This window comes from Marmota monax, unplaced genomic scaffold (genome assembly GCF_021218885.2).
Source record: "Marmota monax isolate L192 unplaced genomic scaffold, Marmota_monax_Labrador192_F-V1.1 WCK01_AAM20220418_F8-fsc00022, whole genome shotgun sequence".
NCBI classification, from domain to species: domain Eukaryota; kingdom Metazoa; phylum Chordata; class Mammalia; order Rodentia; family Sciuridae; genus Marmota; species Marmota monax.
In genome coordinates, this window is record NW_026695215.1 from 20292921 (window position 1) to 20305745 (window position 12825).

The window sequence follows — 12825 nt, forward strand, 5'->3', positions numbered from 1 at the left end:
TTTCATGAACTTGACAGTCATGATCAGGCTGCTGCATACAGTGATACGGGTCGCACACTGCACAACACGGGAGTGTCATACCGTAGGGACCGATCTCACACACAGCAGCCCTGGTTTATTCTCTGGGTAGATCTGCTGATCCTACTGCTCAAAATTAATCAGTGCATTGAAGCTGGCCTTTCAGGTGATTCCTTAGTCAGACTCATGGAAACAATGAGCTAATATTTTCTGAAGACATGAGGGTGGACTCTTAGCCTCTCCAAAGATAATGCAATCGACGCTATTATCCACAGGGAGAAGGGAAGGGCTGGCTTTCCTTCCCTCACTGGGCTACTTTTGGAGCACCAAACAACTCATGACCACAGTCTATGTCTCTAGCCTCTCCTCATTCTCTCAAACTCTACCTAGCTATCCAGATTTTTATTTTTGCTATAGTTTCCTCTTAAGGAATTATTTTCAACCCCATATACAACAAGTATTTAATTGAGCAACTAAGCCACACAGTAGGCCAGGTCCCAGACTAAGACAAATACCTATGTTCTCTCGCTTCTTTGGAACCTTGAACCTCATAAGGAAAGGTGGACATTAAACAAATAATTGCATAAGGATCAGTGAATAATTATTCAGGGGCTGGGGATGTGGCTCAAGCGGTAGCGGGCTTGCTTGGCATGCGCGGGGTGCTGGGTTCTATCCTCAGCACCACATAAAAATAAAATAAAGATGTTATGTCCACCGAAAACTAAAAAATAAATATTAAAAAATTCTCTCTCTCTCAAAAATAAAAAGCCAAGCCATTAAAAATAATAATAATAATAATTATTCAGTTTTCTTGGTGGGTGTCACACCTGGCTCACAATTCCTACTTTTTTATTCCTTTGTTCAACATCCTCTATAACCTTAGGAGACACTTGGGCAATTGATGAACTTATTCAGTGTCATAGATTCTAGATTTTTCTTCATTGACCTCACTTACATGCACAATGGTCACTCTCCACACCCTGGGTGCTGGGAAGCCTACCTCTGCCTTGAAGGTGCTTCCATGCCACCTGTCCCTGTGGATTCTAGTCACCAAGCCCACTAGTCTCTCTATTTGCCCTGTTGGGTGACCCCTAGTTTGACCTCAGTGCAGCCTCTGTCCTTGATCCCAACAGCCACTCCAAACGCTCTTCCTCACACCCAAGCTAAGCCCCAAGAAGGATCCCTGGGCATGGGAGAGTTTGCTCACCCTTCCTATCACCTTCTCAGCCCAGAATGTATCCTATTGGGCCCCCCATACCCCATCCTATTTCCCACCCTGCTCTGAAATCTGTTTTCCACAGGATAAAATGCACACCACAGCTTCCGGGCCTCTAGGCCAACCTGATTCTTCAGAAAACTCCTCCCCAGCAACCTTCTCTCTTCCTTCTCAGCCCATCCTTAGGAGCCACTCAAGTCCCCATGACCTGAGTCCTCCCTTCCATCAAGTCTCTTTTCCCCTCTCCAGGGCTATGTGTTCTCTGGGCCCCTCACCTCAGTCTCAGCCTCTCCCCTCAACTCGTGATGAGTGTGTGACCATCTGTGTGCTGGATGTGCATGGCAGGGACTGTTAGGCATCAGTGTACTTTTCCAGCACCCATCAAGGTCACAGGCTCAGATGCAACATCTAATGAATGAGGAGCTTCTCAGAGTCCAAACGGAACCCCTCCTACAGCAAACACAGCTCTCTTCTCTGACTCCATATGCAGGAGGCACAAGCCTCTGCAACCTCTCTGAAGTAACTGTACAGTCAAGAGGGTAGAGACCTGCTGGTAAGTGCTCAGCCATCAGCCCTCCAGAATCTGTCATACCTGCCAATTCCCATGGTGTAAATACTTCTGCCCTGGCTGATGTAGAGCCCCAGCACACCCCTGGACAGCGGCCTGGCCAGAGATACACACAACAGCCGGCACAGGTGTGCCTTCCTCCTTGAACCATTTCATTTTCCTTTTCTGTCACTAACCTATTTTTTTTTTCTAATGCATCTCACAAAAACTTATTTTCTTCTACAAATTTTCAACCTTTGTGGAGCTTTCCTGATCCCCCTGCTCCTCCTAGAACAAGCAGCTGAACTCTGCCCTGTGTGCAGAAGCCTGTGCTGTGGATTCCTGCCTGTTTACCACGGAGGCCACCAGACCTTGGAGGGGCAAAGCTCTTTGTTCATTTGTGGGACCTCACATGAGGGAGTAAGAAATAGCCAGTAAAAGTTTGTTGAGAGAAGGTGAGCAGAAAGAAGGGAGGAAGGAAGGAGAGGGAAGGGAAGAAAGAATAAATGACATCTGATTCTTCCACTTTTTTTTTTTTGGTTCTGTTTTTTTTTTTTTTTTAATAATACCACCAAGTTTTTACTCCTGTTCCAAATCTTCCAGGTGGCTGATCGCCCATTACGTTGTACAAATCTTATCTTGGGAAAAAAAATATTCTCTTACTTGACCTTTGCACCAGCTCTATCAGTGGAACTGGTCTCAGGGAGGCAGGGTGTGGGGGAGGGGAGAGCCATGGCAGAGGAGATGGATTCCAGCCAAGGGTGTCTGGTGTTAAAATCGCATCAGGTTATGCACCGTGGGTACCCATCGGTGGGGGATTCGCTCTGGGATGGTTCTGGATCACAGGGAGATGGGGCTGTGGTGGAGGGTGGTCAGCAGCAACTGAGCACAGATATTCATGCCACGCTGCTAGGTGTCACATAAATTGCTCAACCCAATGCTCCACAATGCCAAGTGAGCCACGGAGAAGACGGACCGCCTTTGAGCACTACACACTAACACCACAGTGCTGGCAGATGCTACGCACAAATGGAAGGTGCAGGATGGAGCAGGACTATCAATTGTCCCTTTAGGGGCATCCAACCATTAGCGAGCTCACCCCAAATTGAAGCTCCCTGCAGGGCCATAAAGTGAGAAGGCTCTTCACTCCTCCCTGACAAAGGCAGGAAGGGGCTGGCGTGGGGGATGAAATGCGGTCCTGAGCACATCACTCCTAAGCACACGACATAAATAACAACATTAAAATCACTGGCACCATTACCACCAGCCATAACAACAATTAATAACGCGGGCAAACAGAGCGCAGGGCTGAAAACCCGCCTCCCCAAACACTCTTTCAAGTTTACTAGAGAAATCTGAGCCCCTCAGAGGAATCCAATTTATCTGCTAAGCAGCCTTCCAAGGCATGATCCTTAAATATGTCAACGTCTAAGGAGGAAGAGAGAATCATCTGCGCAGAAGTGAAGGTCGTGGTTCAGCAGCATAGTTAATGACAGTCCACGGGAAAGGCGTATAGACTCCTGTGGTTCAGATTCTGGTCGGTGGCTGGAACTCCTGAGTGGGTGATGTGTCCTGACCGAGTCCCAGCACCTACCACAGTGAGGCTGAAGAAAGCACAGAGTCCCAGACCAAGCTCCTCAAGAGGGAGACCGGAGCATGAAAATGGTGGCCTAATGGGGCAGGCTTTGAAATGTGACTTCCAATTTCACAGATGGCTTTTTGACCTTTCAGTGCATTAAGAGAGGCAGTGAGTCGAAGAATGGTAATAATCCCCCTAAAGATAATATATGAAGTGTCTGTCGACGTCTTTGCCTGAACATATTTGACTGGGTTGAAATATTGTTGGGAGATGCCACTCTTTGGTTTTTCCAAAGAGTGCTATGAATAAAAACCCTGTGGAACCAAGAGCACGTTAGTGAAGAGAGCCTGAACAATGGCTAATGACCATGAGGAGAAAGAAAAGACAAAGAATGTTGTAGTAGAAAATAAAAGCAAGGGACGGGGACAGGAATCAAATATATTTTTTTAAGAAGATTTCTAAGAGATTGCAAAGAGATCATTTGTAATCACGTTTTGAGATGTTTTATATCATTTACACTGATGAGGTGTCATAAGTCCATTCACGAATGAATCCATTGAAGAAAGATGAGTATTCTAGATCAGGTCTGATTTCCTGAGAGCGGCTCAGCACTGTTAGTTCTATGCTGGGCTGGGTTCCTTTTCCAATGCATGGTCTGGCTCCAAATGCATGAGCCCAGGAAAAGGAGGGAACTCCAAATAGGCAAGAATATCCTGGCCCTAAGCCACTGAGGAATCATCGTGGGTGAATGGGATACTAGATTGGGCTTCTAAAACTTTTTATTTCTTTCCAAGTCATCTTGACCAAGCTTCCTTCATCTCTCTCTCTCATCTGCGTTTGGTGGTCTGTTTCTGAAGCTATTTCTGAATTTTTCAAAATGAAAGCTTCTCTGCACCACCAGGCAAGCTCAGCCACTGTGATCAAGGCCCCTGAAAGATTCTAAGTGATGTTCTCTCTCTGTCCTAGAAACACATTGTCGATGGTCCCGATTCATCTTCTGAGGAGAAAGGTAGAAGCTCTCTTCCCAACCGGATGACTTTTTGAAGCTGAAAGAAAACACCTACAGTGGTGGGAAGAAGATGTTGGGACACCAAGAGGACAGAGACGAGGGGAGGGGAGAGCCATACCTGCTCCGATGACCTCTTCGATTTTCACAAAAGATACATCAATCTCCTTGGCAAACTCCCGGACAGCTTCGTTGGGGTCCTCGTAAGTGAAGGGGTCAATGTAGATCTTCATCCCTGGGGAGCCTTATTGGAGGAGATAAGTAGGTTAACATTCCCAAAGAGGACAGGGTCGTCACTAAGACACTGCTGATGTTCCCAGCGCCAGGGGCGTTCCTGAGAAGGCCTCTTCTCTCTATGCCAGGCTGCAGCCTGCCACTGTCCCCACCCCGTGTCTAGCTGGACCTCCCCGTCTCCCTTCCCTCTGGGCCACTCTAGCCTGGTTCTCTGTCCTTTACTTCTCCTCCATGTTTTCTTCCCTTTCTGAGCTCTCAATGAAATGTGGAACAGATTACTTATAAATGACAGATCGGGACCAGTTCCCACACCGGGCGCTCACAGAAGGCAAAGAAGCTGATTGATGCCAACCAAATGCATTAGCGGAAAAGTGGTGGTAAAATGGTAGGGTAGATATCAATATTTATCAACTTGACAACTTCCCTGAGTGGAGGCCACAGTTAAGGTTATAACTGACGGCTGTGGTCCAGGGCCACAAGAGGGATGAGGATGGATTTTTAAAAACAGAAAGAAATTGCTGTTAGAAAACTCTCAAGATGGAAGTGCCGAGACAGTACACCCAGAAGAGAAAATGGGAAGAGAGAAGCTTAGAAAATACTAATCGAGGAAAAGAGCAAAGTCTACATAGAAAAAATGGGGTGGAATGAAAGAAAAATGGTAATTGAAACCCCCTGCCTTCAGACACACTGAAGTATGAAAAACGAATAAAATGGTAGATGAGAAATACATAAAGGAATATAGACCTTGTCACTGATGTATACAGTGGCAAGATAGATAGGCATGCTTGGGGACAAAATAGAGAATCGTCATTGCAGAGAAAAACATTCAAAGAGTAGAGGAGAGGGGCCAAAAAAATAAAAGTAAATGGAACCCAAGAAACAAATAGATTCGTTCCCAATGTCATTTTTCAACATGTTTTATGTATCATTAAGCGAAGTATAGAAATTGTGGTGGTGGTGGGTGGTGGGAGGGCGGGGACTCTGGAAGCCAAAATGACATGGCAGAGTGTTGCATCCTGGGGAAGAGATTTCCTGCCAGCTGCTGCTGTGTCATGAGGGAGTCAGGTCAGCAGGGGCAGGTGAGTCTGAAGAAGCCACACTGCTCCATCCCCATGGTGGGGACCTCAGGCGGAGGCTGGACCACAAGGTTCTGTGAGCTCATCTCAATGCCTCACCCATCCCAGCCAGCCCAAACTTTTGAGTTTATTCTCTAGTGTCTCCTAGACCTTCACCTACACTCTAGTTCTGACATTATCCTTCTGAAAAGCCTCTGATAGCTGTCCAAATTAATGTTGATTTAGCAGGTGCAGTGGTGCACACCGGTAATCCCAGCCACTTGGGAGGCTGAGGTAGGAGGACATCTCAGCAACTTAGTGAGACCCTGTTTCAAAACAAAAATAAAAAAGGCTGGGAACATAGTCAGTGGTAGAGTGCCCAGCACTGAAAATAAAGAAGTAAATAATGTCCCCTTTTCACTGAATCACTCAAAGATTTGAAGTCCAAATACAACAGGGGAAAAAAAATGAGGGGAGGTTTTTAAAAACCAAACAGAAGGGCTGTGGTGTAGCTCAATGGTAGGGTGCTTGCCAAGTATGTGCAAGGTCCTGGGTTCAATCCCTAGTAACACACACACACACACAAACACACACATACACACACACACACACACACGAGTTAAAGCCCAGTACAGCCAGGTGCCCTGTCCAGGAGAAGGGCTGCTCTGGAAAGCTGGTCTATTGCTAGTCGTTAAGTAAAATCACTCCTGGCACGCAGGATGGCTTGTTTCAGAGTGGTAAACACCATTGTAGAACGTTCCTGGGAGGCCTGGGGAATGACACTGGAATGCACCAACTAAAATTTGGACAAAGGAAATATAGAGATCCTCACCTTCATCTAGAATGTTCTACTTCCTGGGGGGGCTGGTGAGAGGAGCCTGTGAATATGTGTGCATGCAGGAGTGACAGCTTCTGCTCTGGTATCAGTAGACAAATGGCAAACATAGATAGAGGTGTCGTCACCTTCTCACTTATACAGAACAAGTAAAGAGCGAGGATTAATGGGACCAGCCTTACACAGTGAGATTACACACACCTGTAAATCCCAGTGACTCTGGAGACAGAGGCAGGAGGATCGAAAGTTTGAGGCCAGCCTCAGCAACTTGGCAACTTAGACCCTCAGCAACTTAGGGACATGCTGTCTCAAAATAAAAGTATCTGGGAATGTAGCTCAGGGGTTAGAGTGCCCCTTGGTTTAACTCCCAGTACCAAACAAACAAATAAACAAAAACCCCCCAAAACAAAAAGAACAAATGGAACCAGATTGAAAGTGTATAAAGATCCCCGATCAGCATCTCGAGGCTGCTTCAAGTTCACTTTGGGTCCCCCAGAAACAATCCTTGAGATGAGGTTTTGAAAGCCATTTGCTTATCTGAGAAGTGATTCTAGGAAGTCCCTGAGGGTAGAAAGGAATTAAGCAAGGTAAGAGGCAGAACTGAAGCGTGTCCCTAAGCCACTGGTCACTGTAGTCCCTGAAACAGGCTTCACCTCCCTGGGGAAGTTCTGAAGCCAGTATAGGTGTGCAGAAGCTTCAGAGTTGGCCCAGCCTGAGGGTCAAAGCAGTTGAGGGATTTCCACACCAATTCCCATAAATCACTGGTCAGGGGCCACCTGGCCTGCTGTGCAAGGGGGCGGGAGGCTCCAAGGCCAGAGGAAGCAGCCAGGCAAAGAAACCAGATGGCTGCAGGTGGAAGCCAGCCAGTGGGCACTGGAGGGGTGAGGGTGGTTGACAATGCAATAGCAGACACACTCAAAATGCAACAGGGACAGCAGGTCAGCATCAACAAGCTGTCACTTCTCCCTGGTTCTGTGCCACATGAGAAGAGGGAAAGAGCTAGGTGCTCGGGCCCTAGGTGAATCAGATCTCCAAAAGACTTTTGCTAGCCCTGCACGACACACTAGTCTATATCCATATTTTAGAATGGTTTTCTCCTCTGCCAGTGAGGGGAGGGATACCTCCCTCCCAGGGTGGCTGTGAAAGCGAAGACCCTATTGCAAGCGGCAGGCCCAGCACCGTGCCTGACGTATGGTGATGACTCCTTGACGAATAGACTCATTACCGTTATCAGTAAATTGTTCTAGGAAGCCATTGGGGAGGTGGGAAGAGGGAGCGAGGTGGGGTGGGCAGTGGGGGGGGATGTAAGCCGCTTAGGGTTATATTAGTTACTTTAAAAATAACTACCTTGTTATTTTAGATCAAGGGCTTTTAAAGATGTATGCTAAGCTGTCCTACAGGAGCTCTTCCACAGAAACTAATTAAACAATCTAGAATGTGCTGTAATGGATGGTTTGCAAGTAAAGACATATATGAGGATGAATGGGAAGGGATTCTGTGTTAATGAGCTTTACGGATATTGGCCCTAGCCAGTGTGGAGAAGGAGCTATTCCCAGAAGGGAGAGGGCTCATCTCTTGATGGCGCCTCTATGCTTGAGGCCAGTAATGTGGGACTGAGTGTCACCAAATGGGGGACAGTTCACTCTGTGATCATGGGTGTAGTTCGCTCACAAAGAGAGTCCGATACCTTGCTGGCTTGCAGAATCAAGGGGGTGTGTGTGTGTGTGAGTGTGTGCATGTGTGCGGGTGTGTGCATGTGTGCGTGTGCATATGTGGAAGGTCATGGTTGCTGTTCTAGGACCTTCAGCTTTGATCATCACTGAGGCCTTTCATCGAAAGCTAAGGAAGCTTCTGGAAGCCCAGGAGTGGTGATGCAATGCAATGTCATCAAAAAAAAAACATCCTAACTGCCACTTCTATGAGGTAGTTGGAATCAATCCTTATTTTCCTTAAAATTGAAGACAGTATCACAAGGAGGAAGGGAAACTGGAAAAGTGAAGTCAAGGTCTAGCACGTGGCTCCTCTCAGGATTTTTCTCCTAAGGCTCTGGCCCAGCTCTCTGGCTGCGGACAGGGTCTGTGCGCTCTACATCAGGAGACGGATTTCGCGAAGCACGTGCATGCAATGGTATGGTTCCCCCAGCACCCACCTCATCGCAGAGTAACACGCCTCCCCAGACCTCTCTCCCACAGTACAGCTAGCCTTCCTCAAGTCCCAGAAGATGATGAGGGGGGAAAAAAAATGCCTTTAGCTAGGCGGAACAGGTCATTTGTCTTTTGGTTCATTTTGTGTTTCTGCATAAATCCCGCATCAGCCTGTTCCTGCTCCCACTTGCCAGTGAGCAGTTTTTAATTATCAGGAAAATGGTATTTAGTGTAATGAATCACCAGACAGTGAACAAGGAATTCGAGTCAGCTGCGGAGCCGAGCTCAGCCAAACACGGGGAGACGGGACTCAGAAGATGTTCTCAGAGTGTGAATGTTGGGGAAATATTACCAGTGGCAATAACGATGATATCAGAGGTTCTCTATCTCTACAGTGCAAGTCATTTTATAAAATCTGGACAATATTTCACATTATTTTATTATTAATATGAATATGGTTGACATTTGTAATAGTTTACAGTTTCTTTTTATCATCATTCACATATTTTTCACTCAGAAGTGGTATGTGTAGATTTAAATGTTTGAATGCTAGTGTCTCGAGAAAGGGAAAAAAATAAACTTACTTTGCAGTCTCTTAGTCTACTAATTTATATTAAAAGATCTAATTGCAGACATGCTCATTCTTTGACCTCAGAACCAACTTACTGTGGCTGGGGTTGCAGCTTGTTTTGCCTAAAGCCTTAAAGGTCCATCCTTATCCTAGGAGAACTGAGAGATCTTAAACGTGAACCAAGGCTTTACATATTTTAGGCTTGGGGAGAATGACGTAGCCACTGTCTGGACCTTCTTGCATGGTAGGAAGCCGAAGAGGCCCTGCATCAGTAGATCAGAACGCTCTCAAAAAGAAATGGCTGGACAAACACTGGGGAGACTAAAAGTCATATATGGGCAATTTGAAAAATCAGTAAGGCCCTTTACAAGTGCCAGAGCCTCAGAGAAAAGTAGAGTGAGCTGAGAAAGGACTAGTTCTAAACAGAAGGTGATATTTGGAAACTAAACGCTCAAGGGAGGAAGCTGCTCCCATACAGGCATCTTGTGCATCAGAAAGTACAAAATCAGTACCATGGACATCTTGTGGGTCAGTGGACACTACATTGACCAGGAGGCTTCAGGGGTGCCAGGAAGAGTCAGATGGCCACCAGCTGGTAAAGGATTCCTAGAATCCCACAGGATGGTTTCAGAGAAAGCGTGCCTTAGGTTGGTTTCAGTCATTAATATCTTTGTGTCCCAGGGGGTTTTGACGGTCATGAGGAAGTGGGGAAAGTGTTCTCCTTGTTCCTCATTCTGTATCCAAGGCTGACTTTGCTATCTTTGTGACTCACCTAAATGGGCCCAGATACCTAAGCATAAGAAAAGAGCTGTTTAGGGATCTACACATGAAAGACAGACCCAGGGAGGGATTTCCTCCAATCCTCTGCCTCAGTACATTGAGCATCCCTCTTTTTTCCCCTTACTGACCAGGCACCCAACCAGCATGGTGCCTGCAACTGTGGAAGCTACAGGAAAACAAGGCACTTGACCTCTGAAGGCCACAGTCAGGCACAGCTCAGTGCCACATAGTCTTGAATCAGGAGCCTGCTCCTGGGAATGGATTGCAAGCACCATGGAGACTAGAGATGGCGGAAGGCTATGGATGCAGTCTTTGGTGTCAGAATTCTACACGCGCCAGGTCTTGGACTGAGCTTGGAAGGACGTGGGTATGTGGTCCTGCAAAATAGAAGCTTGGAGTGTTATGAGGCACAGCTCAGAGTGAAGCCTGCCACTTGCATGGATAAGGAAAGTGAGACTGGCCTTTGGAGGCAGAGGGCAGGGGCCAAGGAGGGGAAACACCTGATGGACTAGTGTTCAAGGGCCTGATTACCAAACAAAGGTGTTAGGATTAACACCACTGGACACACAGAGCTGAGGGCTGTTCCATCAGCAGGAGAGGAGTAGGGCATGGGGGAGCTCTTTTTGCTGGCAGGCTGCAACATTTGCATGTATTATTGAGGGGAAGGGGCTGTAGACTGAGAAAATGACCATGAGGTTGTTATGGTAATTAATTAAGGTGTAAGATTCCGAGTTTTCCACCACAGTGCTGCGATGAGAACCACAGAGAACCGCAAGAGAAAATTCCAAGAAAGAGTTGATAGCACTGGCTGAGTAATTGGAGGTGAGGAATTAGGGACAAGACGAATCCTAATCAATTCCCCAACTTGTAGAATCAGGTGTTGCTAGTAACTAGGTAATGGACATTGGGAAAGGAACTCTATTGTCAGGGGAGTTGGTGGATGTAGTTTTAGACTTGGAATGTGCAAAAATAATGTGCAGGTGCCTAGAAGTTGGTCAGAAAACTCAGACCGGAAATAGCTGGGAGAGCAGCACTGGAGTTGTGGGTTTGGTGTCATAGAGAAGGACTGACGATGGGGCCCTTGAGTGGAGTAAATCTAGTAGTAGAGACTGATGAGCACTGGAAATAGTTTGCCCCTCTGATCTCTGAAGGCCACAGTCAGGATAACAGGTGGCTGTCATTTTCTATGAAAGAGCAGAAATCATGGGCTTTGGCTGAGCTTTGGCTTGAGGAAGAATCAAGGGAGCCTCAGGTGGGCAACACGGCTGGATGGAGCTGCCATGGATCTGAGGGAGATCTTCCCACCATGTTCTGCTTGGGGACCTTATCACATTTTTGTAAAGTTTGCCCCTAAAACCACCATCATTGCTAAATATCTGTCTCCTAAAGAAAAAAGTGGGCCACAGATGCTCCCTATTGAGGAAAGTTAAAAAAAAAAAAGTTTAACATCTCCCTATTTCATGGGCATCAGTGACCAGGACAGGCAGGCTCTCTGGTTCTGTACCATTGAGGGCCTATAGGGAACCCAAGGACAACACTAATAATCTCAGGACTAAAAGAGTTAACACCGCTGCTAGAGGCTCTGGCTTGGAGCCAGCAGTAGACACATGGGTGAATCTAGGTCGTTAAATTTATTTGACATTTAATAAGTACCCACTGTAAACTCAGCCACCTTTTGCATCAGGGAGCTCTTCTGCATGTCCCCACAGGTCCTCATTTACTTATGATCAGTTACAAATGCTCCTGCTAGGAGAGGAAGCCAAAATGGCCACGGTCAGTCTCCTTCCTTCAGGCGCATACCTGCCCTGCGTATTGTGATTTTCTGTGGGTTTGTTGCTACGCTCTCTGCAGTCCTGAAATGCACCCACCATGCCGAATCAAGAAGCTGGGTGTGCAACTTTGGAAGAAGGAATGTTTCTGGATGTAATTCCATCCAATCTCTCACCTCAAGCAGAAATCCTCTTTATAAAATCCTTTACCCAAAGCCTCTGCCCAAATAAGAACAGAGAACTCATTCCCCACGAAGCAGACAGTCTCTTGCACACTGCTCCAGTGAAGGGACAGCATTCTGACACTTAATCAAACTCAGCCTACTTTAATCTTTCACCTGATGGCTCCATTTAACCTTTCACCTGATGGCTCCGTTTAACCTCAAGAGGCATAACATCTCCTTCCTTTGCCATGATGGCCATATGTAGGATGATGACCTCCAGATCCCTGCCTGGGTATCTTCAGCGCCAAACACTGGCATGTCTGAGTCTTTTCAGTAACAGATGAGAACTTGCTACTCCTCCAAAAGTACTTGTCACTCCTCTGGATAGGTACTCTGCTCACCATGTCCTTCTTGCCGTGGGGTCCTTAGAACAGAGACCATCATTTTAAATGTGTTCTTACCAGCACAGAAGATATGATGTCTGTGGGTCACCTCTTCTGAAAGGAACTATGATTGGGACCACAGAGGCAGGCAGACCTGAGTTTAAAACCTTGTTTTGCAAATCAATAATTCCAGATTACCTGTCCTCTCTGAGGCTTTGTTTCATCATATGCAAAACCTACCTCATAGCTGTTAGGAAGATCAAACTAGTTAATACATGTAAAGAATTTAATACAGCCAGGGCTCAAACGCTAGTGGCTACTAGTAGTCTTATTCTTCATTAGTAATAGCACTGATATTAAGCATCTGGTCAACTGCAGAAATTTTTTTTCACACACAAAAATAGAAAATCAGGTCTCCTCCTATTCATATTGCTTCATTTTTGTTCTCACCTAAACAGTAGGTTCCAGATTTATCCTGCTAACATTTTGTCTTGCAGATTTCAAATTAGCATTCAAAGCTGTCG

The 12825-nt window shown here is 46.4% G+C and overlaps 1 protein-coding gene across 1 annotated transcript in view; it reads right to left on the reverse strand.

Annotated features, from left to right (window-relative positions):
• Positions 1-12825, reverse strand: part of Ephb1 (EPH receptor B1) — a 419708-nt gene that overhangs the window by 59766 nt on the left and 347117 nt on the right. Inside the window, exon 10 of the mRNA XM_046431643.2 lies at positions 4488-4610. Coding sequence (XP_046287599.1) covers positions 4488-4610 — 123 coding nt within the window. The remainder of the gene's footprint in view (positions 1-4487; positions 4611-12825) is intronic.